Raw genomic sequence first — 26,444 nt, forward strand, 5'->3', positions numbered from 1 at the left:
TTTTAATGGGCACCCTGCAGCCAATCAGAATCGAGTATTCACCCAGACCATGGTGTAATGCAGTTTGACCGGTTACACTCACAGTGTGGATGAATCGCGTTTGTGTTGAAGACTCAGGATCTATTGAGGAGAACTTGTGCACTGGTGTTTGACACATTACTGCATCTCTCACTTACTGTACTGTATGTGATCATCTCACTGTTTGAAGCGGCTGTCATAGGAAATCACCGCGTGCTGTCGTGAATAATTAAGCGAGGTATCTTCTCATTGGATAAAGACATGCAGTCTCATTAATAACTACGAGTCGTCGATGTACTATAGTACAAGAAAACAGTTGTGAGAACAGATTTGAATCGGATAAGCATCAGTGCAATTTTATCTGCACATTCGGTCTTAAAAAAACGAATGTTGTCTGTGCTCTTAATAATAATCAACCAATAAAAGAAAAAGAGAAAAGCATTCACTGCTCTTTAATACCTTTAATAAGGATGAATTATATTTAATTTCTTCAAATAAATATGTCTGCTTGAAATATTAAAGAATGATAAAGTAAGTTGTTATAAACAATGCATATATCATTAATTGCAAAGAAGTTCATGTTCTACTTTAGGAGAAGTGGTTTTATTTAATTTGATGATATTTTTATATCACAGCAGTTAAAGATGTGTCTGTATTGCATGTTTAAACTTTAAAATCATTCATATTTACTGGTCAATAGATGTTTTCTCCGGGAGTATAATGGGTTTGGACATTTTAGAGAAATTCTAAAAGTAACAAAAGTTACTTTCCCTAGTAACTAATTACTTTTGATATACAGTAATTGGTAAAGTAATTCAATTACTTTTAAAAGAAGTTACTGTAACTACCGATAATTACTAATTTTCAGTAACTTGCCCAACACTGCGCTTGACACACAAATTTAAACCTGGAAAAAGCTTAAAATGAACTGGTTTTCTTCTACAATTAAAACAAATGAATGGTAACTTTGTCTTCTATGATGTTCAACGGGTCTCATGACCCTTTAATGACTTTGATTTTAAACCTTTAAACCAATTCACTGTGTTCTCCTGTTCTCTCTTGTGATTGATCAATATTGATTTCATATTGAAATATCTGACGTCGGTGTCTGAGCAGAGTTTGAGATCTCTTTAAGTTCACTGGGGTGTTGTTCTAAGGAGAAGCAGGAGACTTAAAGTCTCGTTTGCTCTTGATCAAACCTGTCATAGCAGCGCTGAACCTCTAGGGAGCAACAAACCTCCTTCCATTCATGCAGGAAGCAATACATATTTCTATATTATTGTAAACATGGACATCTAGTGAAAAGCTTTCCTAGATCAACTCTCTATTAAATACCAATTTTCAGTTTTCAAATTAGAATTTAAAAATGTTTTTTTTAGAAAGAAGTGACTTATGCTCAACCAGGCTGAGAAAATACAGTAAAAACATTAATATTGTGAAATATTATTACAACTGGATTGGATATATTTTAATATTCATTCTAATACTGTATGTTTTGCTGCTCAAGAAGCATTTATTATTATCAATGTTGAGAACAGTTGTGCTGCTTTATATTTTTGTGGAAACCGTGATACACTATCATTCAAAAGTTTGGGGTAAGTGTTTAAAAAAAGAAGAGACAAAAATAATAATATATTTATTCAGCAAGGATGCGCTAAATTGATCAAAAGTGACAGTAAAGATAATTATATTAGTTTTTTAAAACTCTCTATTGAGCAAAAAAGCCTGAAAATATATATTATGGTTTCCTCAAGAATATTTAGAAATATCAAAATTGATGATGATAATAAGAACCATTATTAATAATTGAGCAACAAATATAAATAAACGCCAAATCATCATATTATACTGATTTCTGAAGGATCATGTGACACTGAAGACTGGAGTAATGATGCTGAAAATGCAGCTTTGACCACAGTTACACTTTACTATATTCACATAGAAAACAGTTATTTCAAATTGTAATAATATTTCACAGTTTTTACTGTATTTTTTATCAAATAAACGCAGCCTTGGTGAGCGGAAGAGACTTACAAAAACATAAAAACCTTAATTATTAAACATTTGACTAGTAGTGTAGGTCTGATCTTTGTGAAGAAGTAAACATAACCTACTTTGACATTGGCGAATCTTTCACCCCGTTCAGAGCTGATATTAATAGACATAGCGCAGCTGGCAGCCCGTCAAACTGACACGATACTCGCATAAACACGCCATCTCGCGTTCACGCTCGGCCAGAGACGTGCTTTCAGTGCGGGAACACACGTGCCAGAGTCCGTCAATCACGATGCTCCCCATCACTCGTCTACAGAGCCTGACACTCGCAAACGTACACAACTCACATCTGCATTTGAGAAAGCCCCACTATTGGCTGCTTCTACTCTAAAAACACACCGGGCAACCCAAGGGCTGGGTAAATATAGGACAGAACACATGTTGGGTTCATTTTACCCAGCAAATTGGGTTGTTTATTTAACCCAGGAGAATGGTTTGATTCATTTTTACCATGATATTAGCTTCTTTTTTTCTTTTTTTTTACTTCATACATGAATTAATGTTTACAGATTAACTTAAATCCTCTAAACTTAATATATATATATATATATATATATATATATATATATATATATATATATATATATATATATATATATACTCCATACAACCACTGGTTTGCATGATAATTCTTTTATTTTCATTTATTACAGTATTTTATATTTCACATTTTCTATAGTTTTAAATACATATTGCACACGTTTAAGCTCATTTAACAAATATTAGAAGTAAAAATGAAAACATTTATAAGTCGCTGGAGCTCGTGTCGTGTTCAGCGGGGGAACTTCTAACTTTTCCGCCCTGCGTTTCACTCGTAGCCCCAAATATGCTGTGACTGATTCCATAACCTGTCCATAAACAATCAGTGTACTGTTCTGAGGACATATTTTAACTTAATCATTTATATTCTGGATCTTTTTTTGAATAAAATCATCAAATGTTAGATCGACGCGACACTCATTTCGGTGACTCACATTGTGTGTGTTGCTTTGCATAAGATTAAATAATGTACAGGACAATAACGAATTTATAGATAAAATAAAATGTACACAAAATCTGACATCTCTATCTCTCTATCCTGAAGAGGTCGCAAAAACCCCGCAGTAAATAACTCAACCCCTGGGTTGTTTCGGCTGACCTAACATCTGGGTTACACAAAAACTACCCAAACACTGAAAAAATAACCCAAAAACCGGCTCAACCCAGGATTTGGGGAATGTGTATAAAACGTTCTGCGGTCTAATGATCTGACAATGGCTGATGGCTCAAGCATGATCTCAGAAACACAGGGACAGCGTCTCACGAGAATGTCCAGGTTTCAACACTGGCGCCGCTCATCTAGGACTAGGTGATCTGGAGGTGTTTGCGTCAGCCTCGGGTTCTGTTTCCCACGCCTGCTTTCTCACTATTACTGGAGAGGGCTTGTGTATGGCAAGACTGCTGCCCCACTGACGGGTTTCTCAGAAAGCGTTCGGCAGCTGGTGGCTCTGGGTGATTTATCTGAAGAGTGTGTGTGATGTTTGAGGAACTATGTGGGTCAGTCCTTCACCACAGAGATTAAGAATCATCGAGAGATTAAACATCAGGTTTGGACATTTTGGAGCTTGTGTGTTTACATGCAGTTTACTCCACGGTCCCAAGATATATTTCACCCCAGAATCAAACTATTTAAATAGAGCCTATTTTAGGACTATTACTGTGCCTTCAATATATAATCTAATCATTACTCCAGTCTTCAGTGTCACATGATCCTTCAGAAATCAGTATAATATGATGATTTGCTGCTCAAGAAACATTTCTGATTATTATCAACGTTGAACGTATCAACGTCTAGTTCAAAAGAACAGCATTTATATGAAATATAAATATTTTTTAACAAATAGTAGCCAATAGTATAAATATATATATATATATATATATATGTCCCGGCTAGAAAATTGTCATCTTCACCCTTTATTCAAACACCATTAAAAATGTGTTATAGATTTTGTAAGCATATTGCATAGTCATGGTTTGAGTCGATTGTTTTAATAGTGATAATAACGCAAGGAAACATGACAAATTGTGCCGACATCATTTTTGGCTAGAATGTTGATACAAAGAAATGATGAACTCATGCAAAAACGAGAACTCATTATTTTGTAGTCAATAAATGCGTTTTACCGTGAGCTTATTGTTTTTCTATGCTTTTTTTTTCATAGTAAAATAAAACCTGAAACTGTTGTTTTCCCTTTTCTGCCAAGTAATTTTGTCAGAGAAATACCGAAACCAAGTTTTGTGTTTTGTTCTTCCCTCATATTTAAAATATTTTCCTCATATTTTGAGGGTTTAATCAAACTTGTAGGGTCATAAAATAGAAAATAACCCTCCTGACATCACTTGTGGCCATATACATCACATTCAAGTAGGATTCTGATCATTTTGCAACAGGCTGGAAAAGAAATGCAAACTATTTTGATTAACCTAAAATAGATTTTGCATATTTTTCCCTTTTGATTTTGGGTAAAAAAAATTATATCTTTTGACCTCCCTGAATTTCTTTATTTTGAACACTTAGCATTTAGTATTGGATGTCTAGTGCTCAGTGTGTTGTGTTGTGGAATCCACTCCAGAGTTTACGGCGCTCTCAGTCCCAGCAGCTTCTGAGGGGCCGGCCTCTGGTGTCGCACTGAACACAAGAAGAATGCCATTGACGTCAGAGGAGATGTTGTCAGCAAGGACAGTGGACCCCTGCTCTTGAATTCTCCTCAGAGTGATTGAACAGGCGTTTGAGAAGAGCTGAAGATATGGGGGGTTGGGGTGGAGAGAATGCCACACATGATGTGATCCTTTCCTCCATTTTTCCTTTTTTAAACCTGCATTTCCTCTTTTTTTTTTTTTTTTTTTTTTTTTGCTTTTTTTTTTTTCAGCGTGGGGCTAGTGTGTCACCCTGCTGCGTTTCCCCCATAGACCCTTGAATTATGATTCAAGACCTATGCATAACCTATAACCTATGAAAAGGCTTCTTCTGACCCGTGCGTGAGGTTGGGCGAACGCTGCATGTCAGATTCACTCAGTGTGTTTCTCCAAAGGTTTCTGCCCTGTAACAATAGCAGCGAGATCCTGTGACCGCTGAAGTGTGCGGTGGGATTGTGTCACGCGTAAGCACGCTTGTTTTGATGAAAGATGTTCTTGTAACTTCAGCACGGCCCTGTGTAACTCAACACACACGAGTAGAGTTATTGTTTATCACCTGTGCGGTATGAACACATGCACGTCCTGTGACGCAGGTTCAGGTTTTAAATGCACTAGTCACCACTGCAAAGCCCTGACATAATCCAGGATTATGAGAGAGAAAAATGAAATGTGGCCCCGACTGCATCAGTCCCATAACGAGGATTAATTTTCAGTCGTAATCTGCGTAGATTGACTGTCACGTAATCTTTAAGCATCACAGCGAGGGAATCTGTGTATGTCTGCGCTGGAATGGAGTACAGCTGAAGTAAACAACCTCCCAGGAGCATTCTGGGACACGAAAGAGTAGTTGCTATCTCGAGCAATCTGTCCATCACGAGTAAAGCGACCTCTCCCAGTCTGATGCTAATCGCTCTCCTGTGGATGTGTGTGTTTGTTTAGCACTGCTTTTGTGTGTTTATACTATCTGCTATTTCTCTTAGGGCACTTTTGGCCAATATTGATAACCGAGAATGTTTGTTTTAGACGATAACTGATATAATGACCAATATTGTTTATCAATACTGATTTTCAGATTTTCAAACAAAAATACAGGTTTGAAATCACATGCATCGCAAGTGAAATGAGGCTTGATCTAAATGTTATAATTTACTGTGGAAAAAATGGTCAAAAGCATTGTTTCCTACTTTTGAAACACGTAATTAAAAGAGATTTTAATTGTTTATAGTATCACACTGATATAGATCAATTTTTACAACCAAAAAATAATTAGATATGATCACGTATTTATAATTATTTTTATTTTTACATTTTTCTAATGTTTACCTCATCTACTGTATTTGGATCACGTGACACTGAACACTGGCTGATGAAAATTCAGCTTTGATCACAGGAATAAATTACATTTTAAAGTATATTAAAATAGAAAACCGTTATTTTAAATTGTAATAATATTTCACAATATTACAGTTTTTTTCTGTATTTGTGATCAAATAAATACAGCCTTGATTAGCATAAGATACTTCTTTCAAACGCATTAAAAATATTAAAGTATAAATAACATAATAACGAAATAAAATAGTGTCCAAACTTTACGGTACTGTATATGCTTCATACGTACATTTAAATGAAATGCATCATACATCAATAGACGTTGGTTTTATATGCAGTATACTAACACGTGTTGTGGTTAATTTGATCTCGCTCAGATGTTGTGAAACTCTAGAGCCGTGTCATGTTTTAAGACAGAACTGCAGCATGCATTTTTAATACATTTGTAACAGAGATCCGGCTCTTTTTTGCTGACCGCATGAGTCTGCAGGGATGCTCCGGCTCGACTCCGGCTCCGGCGCTCCGGTCCACATCTTCCGCCTCTCTCTGCGTCGTGCTCTCCAGCTCTGTAGGTTTGTGGTTTCACAGGAAGCCGCTCATGTTTGTGTAAAGCAATGCCTCCTATGTCACGTCTGTGTAGCTGAGGTGCTGCGCTCTCACTGTGTCGCTTGTGCAAGCTCTTTTTTTTCCTCTTTTTTTTTTTAACACGACTCGCTCTCCGGGAACTCGCGTTGCTTCATATAAGAGTCTGGATCTCTGACTAGGGGGGCTTTGGAAGCCGGTGGGAGGTGCTGAAGGGGGATCCTTTGCATTTTCTCTCTTTTGTTGTTGTGAGACAGAACGTCAGCTAAAAGACATCAGAAGTTCATGGACCTGTGGAGGAGACTGATTATAAACCAGCGTGTGGATGTGGAATGATTACGGCGGGTCGATAGGAAGCGGATTAAAGCGGGATTCTCTGTGCTTGTATATGTGTGTGTTTGTTTTCTAGGAGCATGGGGCTCTGGTGCGCTGTACACCAGGAGCCCTTCACAGCTGGACTGACAGCGCTGTGACTCCGCTTTATTGTTTCCAGCGGATCAGGAGTTAATAGAGGGCAAGGAGCATCTCGCATTTGATCCGTTATCCCTGATCTTTTCAGCACAGCATGAAGAGTCACCCATGTGGACATCCCAGCATGGCTGTCTACGATGTGGACGATGTTCGGGAAGCCTCGGCTAGCCCGGTCAAACGCCTCAAAACTGATCACCCCCTTCCCTGTCTCCCTCCAGAGGAGGCCTACCAGAAGCTGGCCACCGAGACCCTGGAGGAGCTGGACTGGTGCCTGGACCAGCTGGAGACCCTGCAGACCCGACACTCGGTCAGCGAGATGGCCTCCAACAAGGTGAGTCACGCTTAAACTTCCCACCTAACACATGCTATCCACACACCTAAGAAGAAGGGCTTCCCTCGAGTTAATGTCATTACTGACGCCCAGGGGAACTCAGGTAATTGGTGTGATTTTGGCAGGGCTGTTGGCTCACAGATGAGAGACGTTATCAGGTAGCGTAGAGCCAAGATGGCTGCCCCTGGGGGGGTGCAATTTCAGGGAGATACACACACACACACACACACACACACACATCATGTACGTGCAGGATTGTGAGTCAGGATGTCCATCACGCATCCTGACCATCATCCAATACAACATCCAAATGCTTGTTTCTCCACTATGTGAGTATTAATGACTGACACTGGTGTCTGTTCATGCATGCGTGGATGTGTGTGTGTGTGTGTGTGTGTTCCCATGCTGGAATCGTCAGTGTGGACCTTTATCCAGACTGAAGCATCATTGTCATTGGGTCTATTGTTGTGGGAGGGAGGTCAGATTGCTGGGGATCATGTTTAGCATTGCTGACGAGTTTTAATGTGGCACAGTACTGCATTCTCCACCAAATTCCTGTTCTTTTAGAGAAACATGTGTTTTGATTTATGTGTTTGGTGCAGGTCTGTGAGGAGGGGTACTGAAGGTCATGAATTATATTTCACATTGGCATTATGTGATATAATGTTTGCTGTCATGTAAATGTCGACTGTCTGCTGCTGGACTCTGCTGCACTGAATAGTCTTTCCACAAACTAGATTTTTTGGATTTTCTAAAGAACATGTGAGACGTGTTTGCCTGATTTGAAGCTATGGTGTTGTGGATTGTTGCCAGGGTGTTGCTAGATGGTTGTTAGATGGTTGTTGGGGAGTTCTGGGTAGTTGTTGGTTACCTGGGAGTTTTAGTTTGTTGGTGGGAGTTTTGAGTGGTTGCTAAGGGGTTGCTAGGTGGTTGCATAGCGTCTTTACTAGGTTGTTGCCTGGGAGCTCTGGGCTGTCTCGTGTGAAAATTACCCACCCTCAAGATTCTGCGATAGTCTGGTCTCTAGATATCTTGGTCTGTGGGATTTTTCCACCCATTTTTATCACGCACCAGGTGCAGATTCTCATCATTTGAGGTTGCATTCATATCTGTAGAACAAAGAACACATACAAAGTTTAACCATGATTAGTGATGCTTGTCTAATTATATACATATAAAGAAGTCTTGCTTTGCTTTGTAATTTTGTTATATTTTACAACAATATTTTAAATTATGACATATGCATAAAAGGTGCAGTACTATCATTATCCAAACACCTTGTTGGAGACACGTTTGAAACATCTATATAATATATTAGTTTCACCTTTTAAGTTGAATTAGTGAAATAAATAAACTTTTGCAGCATATTCAAATTTTTCGACTTTCACCTGTATGTCACACACACATAATATAAACACCACTAACAATATATATTTATCTATTATTATTATTATTAAGGCAATGTTAACGTGTAAATAATTCGATCCTGCTAACTATTGTGATTTCCCACCAGTAGGGGCATTATGCAAACACCTGATGATATAACCTCACCATAACACCATCAGCTTGTATTGCTGAATAGACAGGAAACACGCTTTCTAGAACTGGTTTTAGGTCAGACCTGAAACTTGCTGCCGGTTTGCTTCCTGGCCCAAGGATTTTTTTTTTTACCTATAAAGTAACAGAACACCTCTGTTACTCAGAAGATGAATACTGTTGTGAAAAATTCATAACACTAAGTAGTAATAGTGGTTCTTACCCCATTAACTATATATACATATATTAGAGCTGTCAAAATTAACACAATAATTATTCTTTTTTCATTTTAACGCATTTAAAATATTGATAAATCAATGCAACATGCGTTTTTTTCTGTCATTTTTGGCTGCGCTTCAGTATATTATCACACTATCATTAATTCAAGCGCTATTAAATCATTCAAACGCGATACGACGCAGAAATAAAAACTCAAATCTGTACTGGTGCGCGTCTGTGAAGCGGCTCTCTGTGAACACACACTCGAAACGCGCTCACAGAAAGCCGCTTGAATTGACAAAACCCCCAAATTTTGTCAAATTCCCATTTTGTAAAGTGTCCTCACAGGCACAGTCGTAAATGAGTTAAAAAGTGTTAAACGAACGTAGAGTTGTGAAGCGTGTCAGATCCGCATCATGTGTGTCCGGTATTAAAGTGACATCAGCATAATAAACCTGATGCTGTTTGTCATTAATGTTAATCAAACAACAAAAGGCAAAGAGAAAATCTCTCACTGCTCTTGTCTGAATAACTTTTGTAGCTTTAGTAAGGATTAATTCAACTTGTAATTTATACAGTTAAGACTATGCAGTGTTTGATTATTCAAGTTCTATTTACCTGTTTACCTGTAGACCTATACCTGAAAATCTGACAGCACTGTTTACAAGCTTACATAGGTCAAAAACAACGAACACAACGTCAGGTAAAAATCTGAACCAACCTGACAGGACCAGTAGACCAGTCATTTATTATAATGCCACTGCCTCTCCACACACACACACACACACACACACACACACACACACACACACACACACACACACACACACACACACACTGCAGGGTTTATGTGAAGATTGTTTTAAGATCGCTTAAATTAAAAGTAGTTATATATTTTTTAATGCTTATTAAATGATAGCTTTCAATTATACTGTGATGTTCAGTGGTTATTATTAATGGCTAAAATTTATTTAATTTTTTTTATTTTTAATAGAGACATCAGTATTGGTGTCAATAATCCTGGCCTTCTTTCATAAAAAGATGCCATTAAACAAATATTTGAAATATTTATGCAAGATATATATATATAGGTTATATATGACATATTGTACATGCACACACATATAGATAGATAGTAATAATAGATAAATATATATTGTTAGTGGGGTTTATATTATGTGTGTGTGATATGCAGGTGAAACTCGAAAAATTTGAATATAGTGCAAAAGTTCATTTATTTCAGTAATTCAACTTAAAAGGTGAAGCTAACATATTATATAGACTCATTACATGCAAAGTGAGATATTTCAATCCTATATGTGTTATCATTTTGATGATTATGGCTTACAGCTTATGAAAACCTTTTCACAATATTATAATTTTGAATTTGGGGTTTTCATAAACTCCCATAATCATCAAAATTATAACAAATAAAGGCTTGAAATATCTCATTTTTCGAGTTTCACCTGTATATATAAGTGATTTAACACCAATCAAACAAAGCTGTATATCATTAGATGTATGTTTGCCTGCAGTGTCACAAAGCTCCCAGCCGATACAGAATGAGACGCTGCGTGTCTAAACTAGCCCATGACATCATAGCGTCTTTACAGCATACACAGTGTGTGAGTGTTTAACGTTCATACACAGGCTACGATACGCATGCTATACATCAATGTCCTCATATTCATATGCATACAACATGTCAGGCCAAAATAAGTGTGTTCAGAGCTACTAAGATGCTGTGATGTTTGCTAGTGGACCTCATTAACCTTTCGGCTGGGTGTCTTTGTGCCGAATGTGGTGCGTGTGTGTATCGTCTGCGCTGCCTCTCTCCACACACACACACACACACACACACACACTGCAGGGCTCAATTCGTCTGCGTCGCCATGGCGACTGCAAGCATGTGGGATCCTGTGTGTCTGCGCTGTGACAGGGAGGGCATGTTTATGCTGTGTGTGTGTGTGTGTGTGTGTACTGTAGGTATTCTGTTCATCAGTATGCAGCGTGGCAGGCCTATGCCGGTGATTCCTGAGCATGCTCAGTTCATTCAAAAACAAACCATGAGACTGGGGGGCCGTAAAGGAGAGCTGGGTTGCGTAATGTAAAATGCCTCGCGCACTTGATCATCATAATCCGATGCGAAGAGATGCAAATAAAGCCATTGCTCAGAAACGAACTGGGCGCTATATCAGCGCGGCGAATGCAAATTCAAGTGTGTTATCTGATCTCTGGTTGCTTAGAAGTACCTTATTACATAACATATATTGTGACCCTGGATCACAAAACCAGTCATAAATCGCACGGGAATATTTGTGGCAATAGCCAACTATACATTGTATGGGTCAAAATTATAAAAAAAATATTTTATGCCAAAAATCATTAGGATATTAAGATCATGTTCCATGAAGATATTTAGTAAATGTCCTACCGTAAATATATAAAACGTGTATTTTTGTGAGTGAATGCAGCACAATCGTGAACATAAATGCGCAACTTTAAAGGAGATTTTCTCAATGTTTACATTTTTTTGCTCCTCAGATTCCAGATTTTCAATAGTTGTGTCTCGACCAAATATTGTCCTATCCTAACAAACCACACATCAATGGAGAGATTATTTATTCAGCTTTCAGATGATAAAGCTGAAGAAATATAAGAAAAAAGAAAAGAAAAAAAAAGACTGGTTTTGTGCTCCAGGGTCACATATTGTGTCTCACATCCAATGATTATAACAAATGAAAGTACTGGCAGTGTTTATTTAGAGATATTAGGAATCAGACTCATCTCTATGGACTATGAAAACAATCCAACATCAACTAACTAATCCCATAATCCCACAACTATGGCTCACGTTTAGAGGATTTTATGGATTCACTAATATAAGACATATATGTTGAGCACATCAACACACTGGCCAATCAGACGCGTTTAAGAATCCGCTCAACAGCGCTCAAAATGCCAGAGGGAGATCCTGGTATCGTCACAGTTTTAAATTTCAGTACCGAAGTCGGTACTTTTTGACAACTATAGTTCACATTCATGTTCTCACATTTATGCAATGTTAGAATTCATGAAACTGTGATTGACACCATTTCATATACTCACCAACACTGGTTTTTACTCGCATTCGGTACTTGGCGAGTGTTGATTTTAGGCCCTGTATATAACACAGGGACCCGTTCCTTGAAATCATTGAAAGTTTGTGAATCTGGGAAAAAAAATTAAGGTTTTTGAAAATAAACATGCATAGAAAGTGCTGAATATATTTTGAGTAAGATACGAAAGTCCATATTATTTCCTCCGGTCCGCTAATGTGTTATTTCACCAACACTTTGTGGCCTATGCACACTAGCTTGCTTGATTTACATTAGTTACGTGCATTTACGCGCTACGTTAAGTGTTTCCCGCGTGAGGTACTTTGTGTTGTATGTTGCCATGCCGTTCACACACGCACAAAACCACTACGATGGAACCTCAACGTTTCAATGTGTCCCACATTAAGTCCTTGAATTGTAGGGTATTGGACCTGGAAAGTTCTTGAAAGGTCCTTGAATTTGAAGTTAACCAATGTGTGGGAACCTTGACAAGTCAAGTCATCTTCATTTATATAGCGCTTTTAACAATGTAGATTGTTTCAAAGCTGCTTTACAGAGATAAACTTATAATTTAAGGTAACAGATTGTTCTGGCTTTATAGCGGTTCTTGAATAAAGATATTTTCCAGCTAAAGTTAGTTTTGATTGATTCACTTTCGCCGAAAGGATCATTAGTTATTAAATTAGAGACCGCTAAGACGACACCGTTCTCTCTACACAGACTTTAAACACGAACCTGTGAGAAACACTGATGATGCTCACGTGCACATTAAGAATGAATTCTATAGTTATGTGCGTTTGAATATATGTGCACAGGTTTGTAATTACAAACCAAGCTTTAACAAACTACTTGTCCTGCCAATAAATTTTGATACAGAATTTTATTTTATTTTATCACTTCGGGGTAATAATAATAAGTTTAATTTATATAGCGCCTTTCCCAAGCTCAAGGACGCTTCACAATAGTAAATAACAAGCAGTTTACACATAAACGCACAATGGACATCAGCCCAGTCCAAGTAATGAGCGATTGCAGTTGCAAATCACATTACATTTGCGATACAAACATAAAAAACAGAGGCAACGAACATTAGTTACACACAGCATGGTGGGCAGTCGGAGTAAAGATGTAATAGATTATTGGTACCTAAGTTAACATAGTGACTGTGTTACGTCAAGTTAACATTTTCATGACTGGTAATACTGATTAAATAAATGTGGTTTGAGTAGTTGTGGGGTAGGTACGCAAACCGAATTTTCCCACAGCGCTTTATCTGTAGAGTGGTAAAGGGATCCTCCATAGGGAGACACCAAGTGCCAAATGCAAGTAAAAATTGGTGTTGCCAATATATATTTATCTTTCTACTAAGTTAAAGACTACCCATTACAGCAAATCTGGAGTTACCAACTTCCCTTCCACGAATCCTCTCCAAACACCAGTGCCAGGGTTGCAGAGACCCGAGAGAAGACCGACAGGAGGAAAATGAGGCATATGGGTTAGAGAGGGGGGTTTGGTGTATTATCTGTGGCCAGTGGGTTTCTTGAATGATTTGGATCCTGCACGCGCGCTGTGGTAAAGCCTCTGGCGTCCCATTGGTCCTCTCTGAAGCTGCGACCGCAAAGCACGAAACGCTGAACGCTACTCAAAGAGTCGCCGATGGCTTTAATCAAGCTCCGATCCAGCCAGAATTCACTTCACAGAAAACCACACACAGTTTCCTCACTAAAGAGGGAATATCATTTACATCTTGCATCGCATTACGGCTTTATATGAGCAATACAGACATATAATGTGTCGTCGTGACCTAAAATTCAACATGCAACCAATAAGAGTTCATCAGATTTGGGACGTAAGATGTTACTTCATCTAGTTCCAGGATTCAATTACCATCCGTCAAATCTGTTTGGAATTATGTGTTATTATGAGTGTGCATGTTCCCAATAAAACTTGACGTGGCGATAATTAGATCTCCAGAAATAGCATTGCCTTCATGACGATGAGCGTGAAGAGCTCCCGGCACGCTTTGAGGTGTTTCCTTCAGCATGACCTCGACCTGCAGCCAGACTCGACCGCACTCCCTCCAGTCCATAATTCATCATAATCATAATCATAATCTGCTGTACTGTATGCCAGGCTTTCTTACAGGATCCTGATTCGCCTGCGGTTTTTGTGGCTCAATCATATCACTCACTCTAGTGGTGGGCGACCAAAATGTACAGTTTCAAAACATTTTTTTTTTTTGCTGGAAATCCAACCCTTAAAATATTTTCTATATATGACCCTGGACCACAAAACCAGTCTGGAGTCGACGGGTATATCTGTGGAAATAGCCAACTATACATTGTATGGGTCAAAATTATCCATTTTTCTTTTATGCCAAAAATCATGAGGATATTAAGATCATGTTCCATGAAGATATTTAGTAAATTTCCTACCGTAAATATATAAAACATGTATTTTTGTGAGTGAGTGCAGCACAATCGTGAACATAAATGCACAACTTTAAAGGAGATTTTCTCAATGTTTAAATTTTTTTGCATCATCAGATTCCAGATTTTCGCAGTCATATCTCGGCCAAATATTGTCCTATCCTAACAAACCACACATCAATGTAAAGATTATTTATGCAGCTTTCAGATGATGTGTACAACATGAATTGACCCATGTGACTGGTTTTGTGGTCCAGGGTCACATATAATGTTAGACACTTAAAACAAAGGACTCAAAACTGCCAGCTCAGATAACTCAAGAGTTTGATTCAAACTGATTTATGAACCTATTTAACAGATTATTTGAGAAGCGGCTCAAAAGTCCCCAATCAGACATCACTAGCTATGTGTTTCCATTCAAAGTTGCGAATTTAATATTGCATAAAACATTTGTGAATACAGCAGCAATTCCACCCCATGTGTTCAAGAGAACAAAATGGTGCAAAATATCTGTAGTAAAAATGGAAGTTTCTGCAATCCAGGAAAGACTGACTGTTTTTCCTCCATCATACATGACTGTCATGTTCTCTTGCGTTCGGATGTTATGAGACGCTTCCGAGGGGAATCAAACCAAATCATTTTGATGACAGACTGATTTCAGAATGATCAAGCCAACATTTGAGACGCTGTGCAATGCGATTGGTCCACTGGTTCGTCCAGTTAGAATTAAAGTTTGAGGTTTTTTTCTGCGAATCGAGGGATTTATTTGGTAAATGTGTTTCCATTGGACTTTATGAGCATGCTTCTTATCGGATAAAAAAAAGTACATCCATCTCAATTGAGCGCATATGTTTTTTATGCACATTTTTTGAAACATCCATCATTGTTTTACAGGTGAAACTCAAAAAATTAGAATATGGTGCAAAAGTTCATTTATTTCAGTAATTCAACTTAAAATGTGAAACTAATATATTATATAGACTCATTACATGCAAAGTGAGATATTTCAAGCCTTTATTTGTTATAATTGTGATGATTATGCCTTACAGCTTATGAAAACCTTTTCACAATATTCTAGTTTTGAATTTGGGGTTTTCATAAGCTGTAAGCTTAATAAAGGCTTGAAATATCTCACTTTGCATGTAATTAGTTTCACCTTTTAAGGTGAATTACTGAAATAAATGAACTTTTGCACTATATTCTCATTTTTCGACTTTCCGACTGCAAGCTTGCTCTCTAAAATGCCTCTAAATGTAATGTAAGTATTATTGGGAGTTCTTGGTTATACAACAATGATAAATTAACATGGGATTCTCTCAAGCTTTATTTCCTTGTTGATGCTGAACCACATAATGTCTTGCTTTGCATAAAGAAATGCTTTGACGTAATACGCCACCGCAGAGGACTCATATTTCTCCTGATAATATAGCATCAATGCCAACTGGTGAAGGCTTCAGGTTCATTATTCAAATCAGCCACAAACAAATCCGACCAATGGCTATTGCTTTCATAAAAGTACATTTGTTTTTCAAATGAGAGCACCGGCCCTGGCCGCATGAAAGCCTCGTGTCATGCTTGGACGGGGGTCGGTATCTCCATATGAATGCTGGTGTATTGTTCCAGACGTGTGTGTTTTATTTTCAGATCTCCAGTTAGCAAGTGTCATCAAACACACACTTCTGATTAGCCTTTGAGTTTAAGTGGAAGTGGACGTTACCTGTGTATCAGCGGGTCAATATTTACACTAATACAAGTTTGTTTTACAGGCTAAGAAGTTTAAATGCTTTGGTGTAAGGGCAGTTTTTTGAGGATTGGGGCATTTCAATGGCCAGTGTGGATGATTACATCTAAAAAATAAAATAAAAAATAGCCTTTATCAAATAAATAAATGGAGAGTTATTTTAACTAAAATTATTTTATTATTTAAGATGAAAACATAATTTTTTTCTGGGAATTGATCCTAAAAATGTATTATATCTTTTATTATGTGTATTTTATTATATAAGTCCAGTGTATTTTTATTTATTTATTATTGAACACATCATATTTAAATTATTTGTATTATTCATATTATATATATAATATTATAATTAAACATATTATAATTGAATATAATATTTAATTTGAATTCATGAGTTTATTCATTTTTAATCTTTTGATAAAATATTCATTTAATAGCCTATATGAAATAAAAAATATTAAAATGTACATAGCTTATTTTTTTGTTATCATTGAAACGCTTCCATACAATTTTATTATATATTAAGTCTAGTGCATTTAATACTTTTTTTTAATTCTATGTATTAATTATTTAATTTATTTACTTTCAATTACATATTTTATTTATATTATTTATATTATTCAAATTATAGTTGATAATCATAATATAATTTTATTCATATTATAATTATTATTTTTTAAATTTAAGTATTAATAAATAAATAAATAAATAAATAATCATATTCTATTTTTTATTGTTACGATTGAAATGCTGCCATATAATTTTATTTTGTCAATTTTTTAAAGTCCAGTTTAATACTTAATACCAGTTAAATGTATTCATTTATTTTATTGTAATTATAAATAATACTTAATTATAAATTATGATTTTTTTTTAAGTATTAATTAAATATATTAAATAGAAAATAATAAATGTTTAATATTTTGAATAAAATGTTTAAAGTTATCATTGAAACATTGCAATACAAATTTAACAAAAAAAATCTCAAATTGCATAAAAAAAAGCAAAACAGAAATTGATTATCATCTCTCGACGTTGCTGAAGCTCCAACTTCTGATTGGTCACTTAGTGCCAATAATAACGGCCAAATGTTTTACAAGGACCAAATGATATCTTTCTATCCATCAATACTTGTTATTATAGCGTAACGTGAGCAGACACACTACACCTCCTCTGACGAGTCCACAGGTACAAGCTGAGCTGTGAAACTAGTGTCTCGTTCCCATCTCTCCTCTCAGTGCTGAGCTGTGATTGGCTGAGCTCCTCTCAGTGCTTAGCTGTGATTGGCTGAGAGTGCTGAGCTGTGATTGGCTGAGCTCCTCTCAGTGCTGAGCTGTGATTGGCTGAGCTCCTCTCAGTGCTGAGCTGTGATTGGCTGAGAGTGCTGAGCTGTGATTGGCTGAGCTCCTCTCAGTGCTGAGCTGTGATTGGCTGAGCTCCTCTCAGTGCTGAGCTGTGATTGGCTGAGCTCCTCTCAGTGCTGAGCTGTGATTGGCTGAGAGTGCTGAGCTGTGATTGGCTGAGCTCCTCTCAGTGCTGAGCTGTGATTGGCTGAGCTCCTCTCAGTGCTGAGCTGTGATTGGCTGAGAGTGCTGAGCTGTGATTGGCTGAGCCGAAGGGGCTCGATTACACGCGAGCAGTCCCAGATTTAGAAGGTGTCGAGCAGCACAGTGTCTTTCTCACACTCCTCCATCACACCTCCACCTGATCCCGAGATGCAGATCTGAGCCTGAGACCAGAAGCATTCGCATGTCACATTGCCTGAAGGATTTAGGAGTGCTTCATTTCTAGCTTTCGTGTGGTTGTGGAGCTTTAGCGAAGATGCCAGAAGCCAATTACTTGCGCTCAGTCTCATGGGGATATATAAAGGTATGGTTTTTCTGAAGATGCTTGGATTGCGTTAACTAAACAATCAATTTTGGCCTCTCTGCATTGACCGTCGTTCTTTAGTTGTGGGTTTGTGTCGTCATGAACTGACGTATTCCAATAAAGTGCGGTACGCCACATGTAAATTATATGGAAATTAGCAGAGATTAATATTTTATGCAATGATCCAAACAGGACCGTGTCTGAAGGGTGTGAGGAAAAACGAGTTTTTGATTTGTGTGTGATGTTTTGAAGGCTTTAGCTGGGTCTTTTCTGAACTGCCATACACAGATATATTCAGTGTTAAATTGTGTGTTGTTGAAAATCAGTGCATCTGGAATGTAAGGCTTTTTTTAGGCATGGCACATTTGTGCGACACTTAAAGGTTTCTTCTCCTTTAGGATAAGTCCGAGAAAGAAAAATGAATTAGAATGAGTTTATAATGTTTGTGCATTGCAACATTATTTACATATATTTATTATCACAAACAACCTTGTGAAGAACTATTCCTTATTTCTCATGGAATTATTTTCCTGATAAATACGCATTTTTAAATCCAACCTAAAAAGTCATTTTTTTTAGGTTAGTTTTTTATGATGGTTTTAATTATTTTGTTTCTCTCTTTGTATTTTTATTGTGTAAAGTGCCTAGAAAAACTGCTTTAAAGGCGCTATATAAAATAACGTTTATTATTATTATTATTCAAATTGATTCATGGTGGGATTACACGTCTTCCAAATTCAAAACACGTCTTCTAAATGTTCCTGATTTCTAGATGTTGCTGTTTTAAGTTTTTTTATTTAAGGGTCGCCTGTCTTCAAACTGATTAGAATAGATGTATTCATTATCTGTGTGTCAGCCAATCATAAAGCATTACCGTGACTGATTAAAAGTGTCTTTTGTCTCGTGTTGTCTGTCTAGTTCAAGCGGATGTTGAACCGGGAGCTGACGCACCTGTCTGAGATGAGCAGATCTGGTAACCAGGTCTCAGAGTACATCTCCAACACATTTTTAGGTAAACCGTCAATCACAAAAACACCAATGTCAGTGTCATGGTGAGTTTCGGGACGTTCACGCTCTCTCTCCTCCTCCTCCAGACAAGCAGCACGATGTGGAGATGCCCTCCCCGCAGATGCAGAAGGAGAAGGAGCTGAACAAAAAGACCATGTGTCAGATCAGCGGAGTGAAAAAGCTCATGCACAGCACCAGCCTCACCAACTCCAACATCCCTCGCTTCGGGGTCAAGACGGATACGGAGGAGTCCTTAGCCAAGGTGAGCGCGTGTTGTGTTGGAGAGCACTTCAAACCTCACTCATCTCAACTGCATCTGATCAGAGACTCGCGTAGTCCTTGATGAAAGGTCATCGGGGTTTATTTTGTCCGATGACGTGGATGGATGACGTGGAACTGGAAAGATTTTGTACCCTGCTGAAAAGACCAGCTTGGACCAGCATGAGTTTCCATGCTAGTAGTTAGTGTCACGCTGTTCACCAGGAAGCTTATCGACCGGCATTTTGACCAAAAATATCTCACTGGTTATGCTAGTATGTGTCAACACAATGATGCAACACACATATGCTGCTCTTTTCAGCCGGTTATTCAGATCAATGTCCTCACAGTAACTGGTTTTCATAAAAACAAACACCAGAACATTGTGTGTCTGTTATCAAAGCCAAACCAACATTTCTTTTTTTAATGCATTTTGCATATGGATTTAGTCAAGTGACTTATATATATATTAGGGCTGTCAAAAGATTAATCGTGATTAATCGCATCCAAAATAAAAGTTTGTGTTTACATAATATATGTGTGTGTACTGTGTATAATTATTATGTATAAATACACACACATTCATATATATATTTAAGGAATAATTGCATTTATATACTGTATATACATTTATATAATTTATATTATATATAAATATTTTATATATAAAAGTAACCAATTTTTCTTAAATATATACATGATTGTGTGTGTTTTTATATATATAAATAATTGTACACACAAATATATTATGGAAACACAAACTTTTATTTTGGATGTGATTAATCACGATTAATCTTTTGACAGCCCTAATATATATATATATATAGCACTTTATACAATACAGATTGCTTCAATTCAGCTTCACATAAAAAAATAGGAAAATGCAAGAACTGATAAGAATACCTTGAAATACAATGTAAGTCGCTTTGGATAAAAGCGTCTGCCAAATGCATAAATGCCAAATGCATCAATTAAGAAACTCATTAAATTTCAGCTCTTAAAATATAATAATGTCATTTTCAGATTAATTTAGTAGTGTTGATTCAACTCAGTTCAATAACTCTGTCGATGTTTATTGATTAAGCGAACCGTGGGTATAGAGCAGCGCTACAGAAGACAATAGTGGCATTATTAGTGTTCATCTGTTATGATACGTTTAGTTTGATGGCCTCACACACAACAACTATCTAATGATCTGCTGCTTTGTTTCAGGAACTGGAGGACGTAAACAAATGGGGCCTTAATGTTTTTAAAGTCACAGAGTTTTCAGGCAACAGGCCTTTAACGGTGATGATGTACACTATATTTCAGGTGAGAGCTCTCGCAAACATTCACCAATGACCGTTACTGATGAATGTCTGACACTGTGTCCTAACCAGACGTGTTGTGACAGCGTGATATGCCGTCTTGTACCTGTATCTTAATCCGAGTTTTTGTCTAATACCGATAAACGCGCGGCTGGAACAACAACATACAATATGACAAAGATAATCTCAGGCACTGATTATGTGCTTTATTTCATCTTAAAATGATTTAATGTGAGTTTGAATATCATTTTGCGTCTCCTTTATAGCCAAACTGAAAGCGACAATGTATAATTCTCAGATCATACAAATACTAAATGGAGACTGTGAACAAGTGTGCTCTATGACAAATAATGTTTCAGTCACTCAGTATGTATTTTTGCTAATGCTAAAATTGTGTCATATTTATGAATTTGATTATATACAGATCACTCCGCCCACACTCTCTTCTGATTGGCTGTGATCTTTGATTGATTTGGTTGTGAGTGCAGTGCGCTTGCAGAGAGACTCCGCCCACACTCTCTTCTGATTGGCTGTGATGTTTGATTGATTTGGGTGTGAGTGCAGTGCGCTTGCAGAGACTCCGCCCACACTCTCTTCTGATTGGTTGTGATGTTTGATTGATTTGGTTGTGAGTGTTGTGCGCTTGCAGAGAGACTCCGCCCACTCTCTTCTGATTGGTTGTGATGTTTGATAAATTTTGTTGTGAGTGCAGTGCGCTTGCAGAGACTCCGCCCACACTCTCTTCTGATTGGCTGTGATGTTTGATTGATTTGGTTGTGAGTGTTGTGCACTTGCAGAGACTCCGCCCACACTCTCTTCTGATTGGCTGTGATGTTTGATTGATTTGCTTGTGAGTGCAGTGCACTTGCAGAGACTCCGCCCACACTCTCTTCTGATTGGCTGTGATGTTTGATTGATTTGGTTGTAAGTGCAGTGCACTTGCAGAGACTCCGCCCACACTCTCTTCTGATTGGCTGTGATGTTTGATTGATTTGCTCGCGTCTTATACTCGTGTCGTGTCTGGTGTAGACAGACAAATTGCTTGTCGCTGGAATCTTATCACATCTGGTTAGGACACGGTGTTATGTGCACACTTCATGTTATCGAAAAACTTTGTTTTCATGTTTTTTCACCTCTAAAAAACAGCATTAAACAAAAATATAATAGCTTACTTTACATGATCCAATCAAATTCTTATAAATCAAATTGAGTCCCGCCCTGCATTACTGTATGTAACATGCTGTGAGTCACAAGCTGGAATTTAAAAGCATGTTTTTAATGGATGTTTGTATTCCCAATCTCTCTGTTTTCTTTCCCACAGGAGAGGGACTTGCTCAAAACATTTAAAATTCCCTTAGACACTTTCATAACGTACCTGATGACCTTAGAAGACCATTACCATGCTGATGTTGCGTATCACAATAACATCCATGCTGCTGACGTCACCCAGTCGACACACGTGCTGCTCTCCACGCCGGCTCTAGAGGTGAGACCCGGCCCAGAATGCATCGCACACTTTACACACGCAACATTTATGGAAGCGGCTCATTCAGAAATGCCCATTGTACTGACGTCACAACTGTGAATATTTACCGCCCACATCAACACATATTCAGTATTCAACAACTGAGCATTGTTGGTGTTATTTACATATGTGACCCTTGATCGAAACCAGTCTGGAGTCGCACGGGTATATCTGTGGCAATAGCCAACTATACATTGTATAAGTCAAAATTATTGATTTTTCTTTATTGCCAAAAATCATGAGGATATTAAGATCATGTTCCATGAATATATTTAGTAAATGTCCTACCGTAAATATATAAAACATGTATTTTTGTGAGTGAATGCAGCACAATCGTGAACATAAATGCACAACTTTAAAGGAGATTTTCTCAATATTTACATTTTTTTGCATCCTCAGATTCCAGATTTTCAATAGTTGTGTCTCGACCAAATATTGTTATATCATAACAAACCACACATCAATGAAAAGCTTATTTATTCAGCTTTCATATGTTGTATAAATCTCAATGTCAAAATTTTGACCCATGTGACTGGTTTTGTGGTCGCATATAGAAAATGGACATGGAACTACTGAATTATGAGTGTTTTTAGTGCAACAAACCTTGACTGAGCTTATAACTGGATTAATGAAGGTGATGTCGGCTCTCACTGACCACATGTTCTCTTTCAGGCGGTTTTCACAGACCTTGAAATTCTCGCTGCCATTTTCGCCAGTGCAATTCACGACGTCGACCACCCGGGCGTCTCAAACCAGTTCCTCATCAACACCAGTAAGTGTGCTTTCATACAAACTACTCCGCACATGATACATCTCATTAACATTAACAAAACATTGCTGATGTATTTGATTACCTGATACTGGATTAGGCCATAAATACTATTAATAATAATAATAATAAAGCTTTTCTGTAGCCATGCTTTTAGTGAAAATTGTTCAAGGTTAAATGATCAAATTATTTACATTTCTAAATATAATATTATCAATGTTTATTTAAATGTGTAAATATAATAATCTAATTTTTATATATTTATAAATATTATTATTTTTATTTAAGTAGCTTTTTATTTTTTATTTATCTATGTAAATAGCTAAATAAAATATCTAATATTTAAATGTCTAAATATATTAATAATCTAAATTTTTTTTGTCTAAATACTGTATAATAATCTAATTATTTAAATATCTAAATATAATCATCTAATTATTTAATGTCTAAATATAATCATCTTTTTTTAAATATCCAAATATAATAATCTCAGTCTAAATATATAATAATCTAATTATTTAATGTTTAAATATAATGATACATTTGTTAAAATATATCATTATATATAATGATATATCTTTTTAAGTATATAAATATAATGATCTAATTGTTTAATGTCTAAATATAGTAATGGAATTATGTAAATGTATAAATATAATAATCTAATTATTTAATATATAAATATAGTAATCTCGTTATTTAAAAGTCTCAATATATCAATCGAATTATTTAAATGTATAAATATAATAATCTCATTATTTAAACATAATAACCTAATTATTTAACAGTCTCATTATTTATCTAAATATAATTATTTAATTATTCAAATTTCACAGTTTGGTCCAAAAAATAACTGTAATTTATTTATCTTTATTTATGACTATTTGTAATTAAGCAATAAGGTATGAATATATTTTTATTTAAAAAAATAAATAATTTAAAGCAAATTCATCAAGTTATCCTTCCTGTAAAATATGTAATATTGACTTAATAAGGCATTATTCAACCAATCAGCATCCAGAAAGGGCACTGTGCATTTTATAAGTAACAATATATGTATTTAAAAGGCTTTGGTGATGGATGATGTATATTCAGTGAAACGGCTCACAGCGGATCACTCTAGTGGTGTATCGACGAACTATATCCCATCAGCCCTGAGACAGACCAGCGCACATCTGTCCTCAAAACCCCTTACATAAGTTTATTCATCTGATATATGACACATCAACATGTGATAAACACGTCACACGCTGTAAGCTCTGGCAGACAGTGATGGAGTCCTGATGCTGATGCTGAGATTAGCACAAGGTCAGGTCGTGAATTTCCCGTTATGTTGATGTGTGTGTGTGTGTGTGTCCACAGACTCCGAGTTGGCCCTCATGTACAACGACTCATCGGTGCTGGAAAACCATCATCTGGCAGTGGGCTTCAAACTCCTGCAGGAGGAGAACTGCGACATCTTCCAGAACCTGAACAAAAAACAGAGACAATCGCTGCGCAAGATGGTCATAGATATTGTACGTTCATCCGCACCTCCTGCACATGACATCAGCGTGTGTGTGTTTGCTTTATTCTGAAGGTGTTCTCATGCGTTTCTCCAAGGTGTTAGCGACTGATATGTCCAAACACATGAACCTGCTGGCCGACCTGAAGACCATGGTGGAGACGAAGAAGGTCACCAGTTCTGGAGTGTTGCTCTTGGATAACTATTCCGACAGGATACAAGTGAGGAATCCACTTCTGTCTCGGCCAATGCCGTGAATTGGGGGCGGGACTGTCTTTTTGTTGACCAATGGCGTTTAAGAAACCCATTTGATCATTATCATTTATTTGTTTAATGACAATACATTGGAAATTAGAACTTCTAAAAACATTTTTCATTATTTCAATTGTAATTTGTAAATTCATAGAACTTCTATAACATTTACTATTTTAATATTTAAAAAAAAAAATTATATGCATGGAAGCTTGTTTTTGCCACAGAATAAAACCATTTAAAAGATTACTGCAACTTTTTATCTCACAAATCTGACTTTTTTTCTCAGAATTGTAAGATAGAAACTCGAAAGTTATAAAGGGGGAAAATACTGACTCTTTTCTCAGATGTGTATATCAAGTTTATATATATTATTATATGATAAGTTTTTATATTGAGTTTATATCACAATTCTGACTTTATAACTCACAATTTTTTATTCTGTGGCAGAAACAAGCTTCCATAATTATGAAACTAATTTGTTGTAAATATAGAAAGTAGCTGGTTTTATCTGCATCTGACACATTTTATGAAATATAAAGTGTAAATTGAGCAGAAATTGCTCATTTATAAAACTTCGATAACTATCTAATGGGATATTAAATAAGTTCAACATTTATAATTTTAATTTTTAACTTATTTTTTAATTATGATACTGATTTGTTGTGAATATAGAATGTAGTTTTCACAGTTGCATCTGAAACTATTTACAATATTTAAATAGCAAATTAAGCAACAACTATACCCAGTAAATTTTATTTAACTATTGAATAAGTTATTTGACATGTACTGATGATACTAATTCGTTGTAAATATAGAAAGTATTTTGTTTTCTCAGTTGCATCTGAAACTATTTAAAATATTAAGCAAAAACCATACCTAGTAAATTCATAGAACGTCTATAAGACAGTACTGATGTGTTGTGACTGTGTCTTGTTCCTGAAGTGTGTGTTTCTGTCGGTCAGGTGCTTCAGAACATGGTGCACTGTGCGGACCTCAGTAACCCCACTAAACCCCTGCAGCTGTACAAGCAGTGGACGGACCGCATCATGGACGAGTTCTTCAGTCAGGGCGACCGCGAGCGAGAGCGCGGGATGGAGATCAGCCCCATGTGTGACAAACACAACGCCTCGGTGGAGAAGTCTCAGGTACGCCGTCAAGCCCCACGTCAAACACTGAACGGGCCATTAGCTTTGGATATACTGTGTGTGAAAAACTTTCTTTTTTTTTCACCCTTTTCTCCCAGTCACATACAGTATTTCATCAAATAAGTGTCATTGGAAAGCTTAAACACACTCAAAACTCCTCCAAACTGTTATGAAATTGGACATTCTTGTGCATAATCATGGAAACTTCACATTTTTAACATTTTAGTTGCAAAATGTTTTGTAAAAAATAAACGTTTAGTTCAACACATACAGTGAACATAAACTTCTCTCATTTTTTGAAGTGAAATACTCCACAGAG

General features: G+C 36.7%; 1 protein-coding gene across 10 annotated transcripts in view; it reads left to right on the forward strand.

Annotated features, from left to right (window-relative positions):
• The window catches only part of LOC306991857 (3',5'-cyclic-AMP phosphodiesterase 4D-like), a 278,174-nt gene that overhangs the window by 247,234 nt on the left and 4,496 nt on the right, over positions 1 to 26,444 (forward strand). For all 10 annotated transcript variants that reach the window (XM_079600083.1, XM_079600085.1, XM_079600089.1 and 7 more), the window contains 9 exons: positions 7,350 to 7,462; positions 19,273 to 19,366; positions 19,449 to 19,624; positions 20,833 to 20,931; positions 22,249 to 22,413; positions 23,125 to 23,224; positions 24,584 to 24,738; positions 24,824 to 24,946; positions 25,943 to 26,125. In XM_079600083.1, coding sequence (XP_079456209.1) covers positions 7,350 to 7,462; positions 19,273 to 19,366; positions 19,449 to 19,624; positions 20,833 to 20,931; positions 22,249 to 22,413; positions 23,125 to 23,224; positions 24,584 to 24,738; positions 24,824 to 24,946; positions 25,943 to 26,125 — 1,208 coding nt within the window. The remainder of the gene's footprint in view (positions 1 to 7,349; positions 7,463 to 19,272; positions 19,367 to 19,448; positions 19,625 to 20,832; positions 20,932 to 22,248; positions 22,414 to 23,124; positions 23,225 to 24,583; positions 24,739 to 24,823; positions 24,947 to 25,942; positions 26,126 to 26,444) is intronic.

This window comes from Phoxinus phoxinus (genome assembly GCF_949152265.1).
Source record: "Phoxinus phoxinus genome assembly, chromosome: 23".
NCBI classification, from domain to species: Eukaryota; Metazoa; Chordata; class Actinopteri; order Cypriniformes; family Leuciscidae; genus Phoxinus; species Phoxinus phoxinus.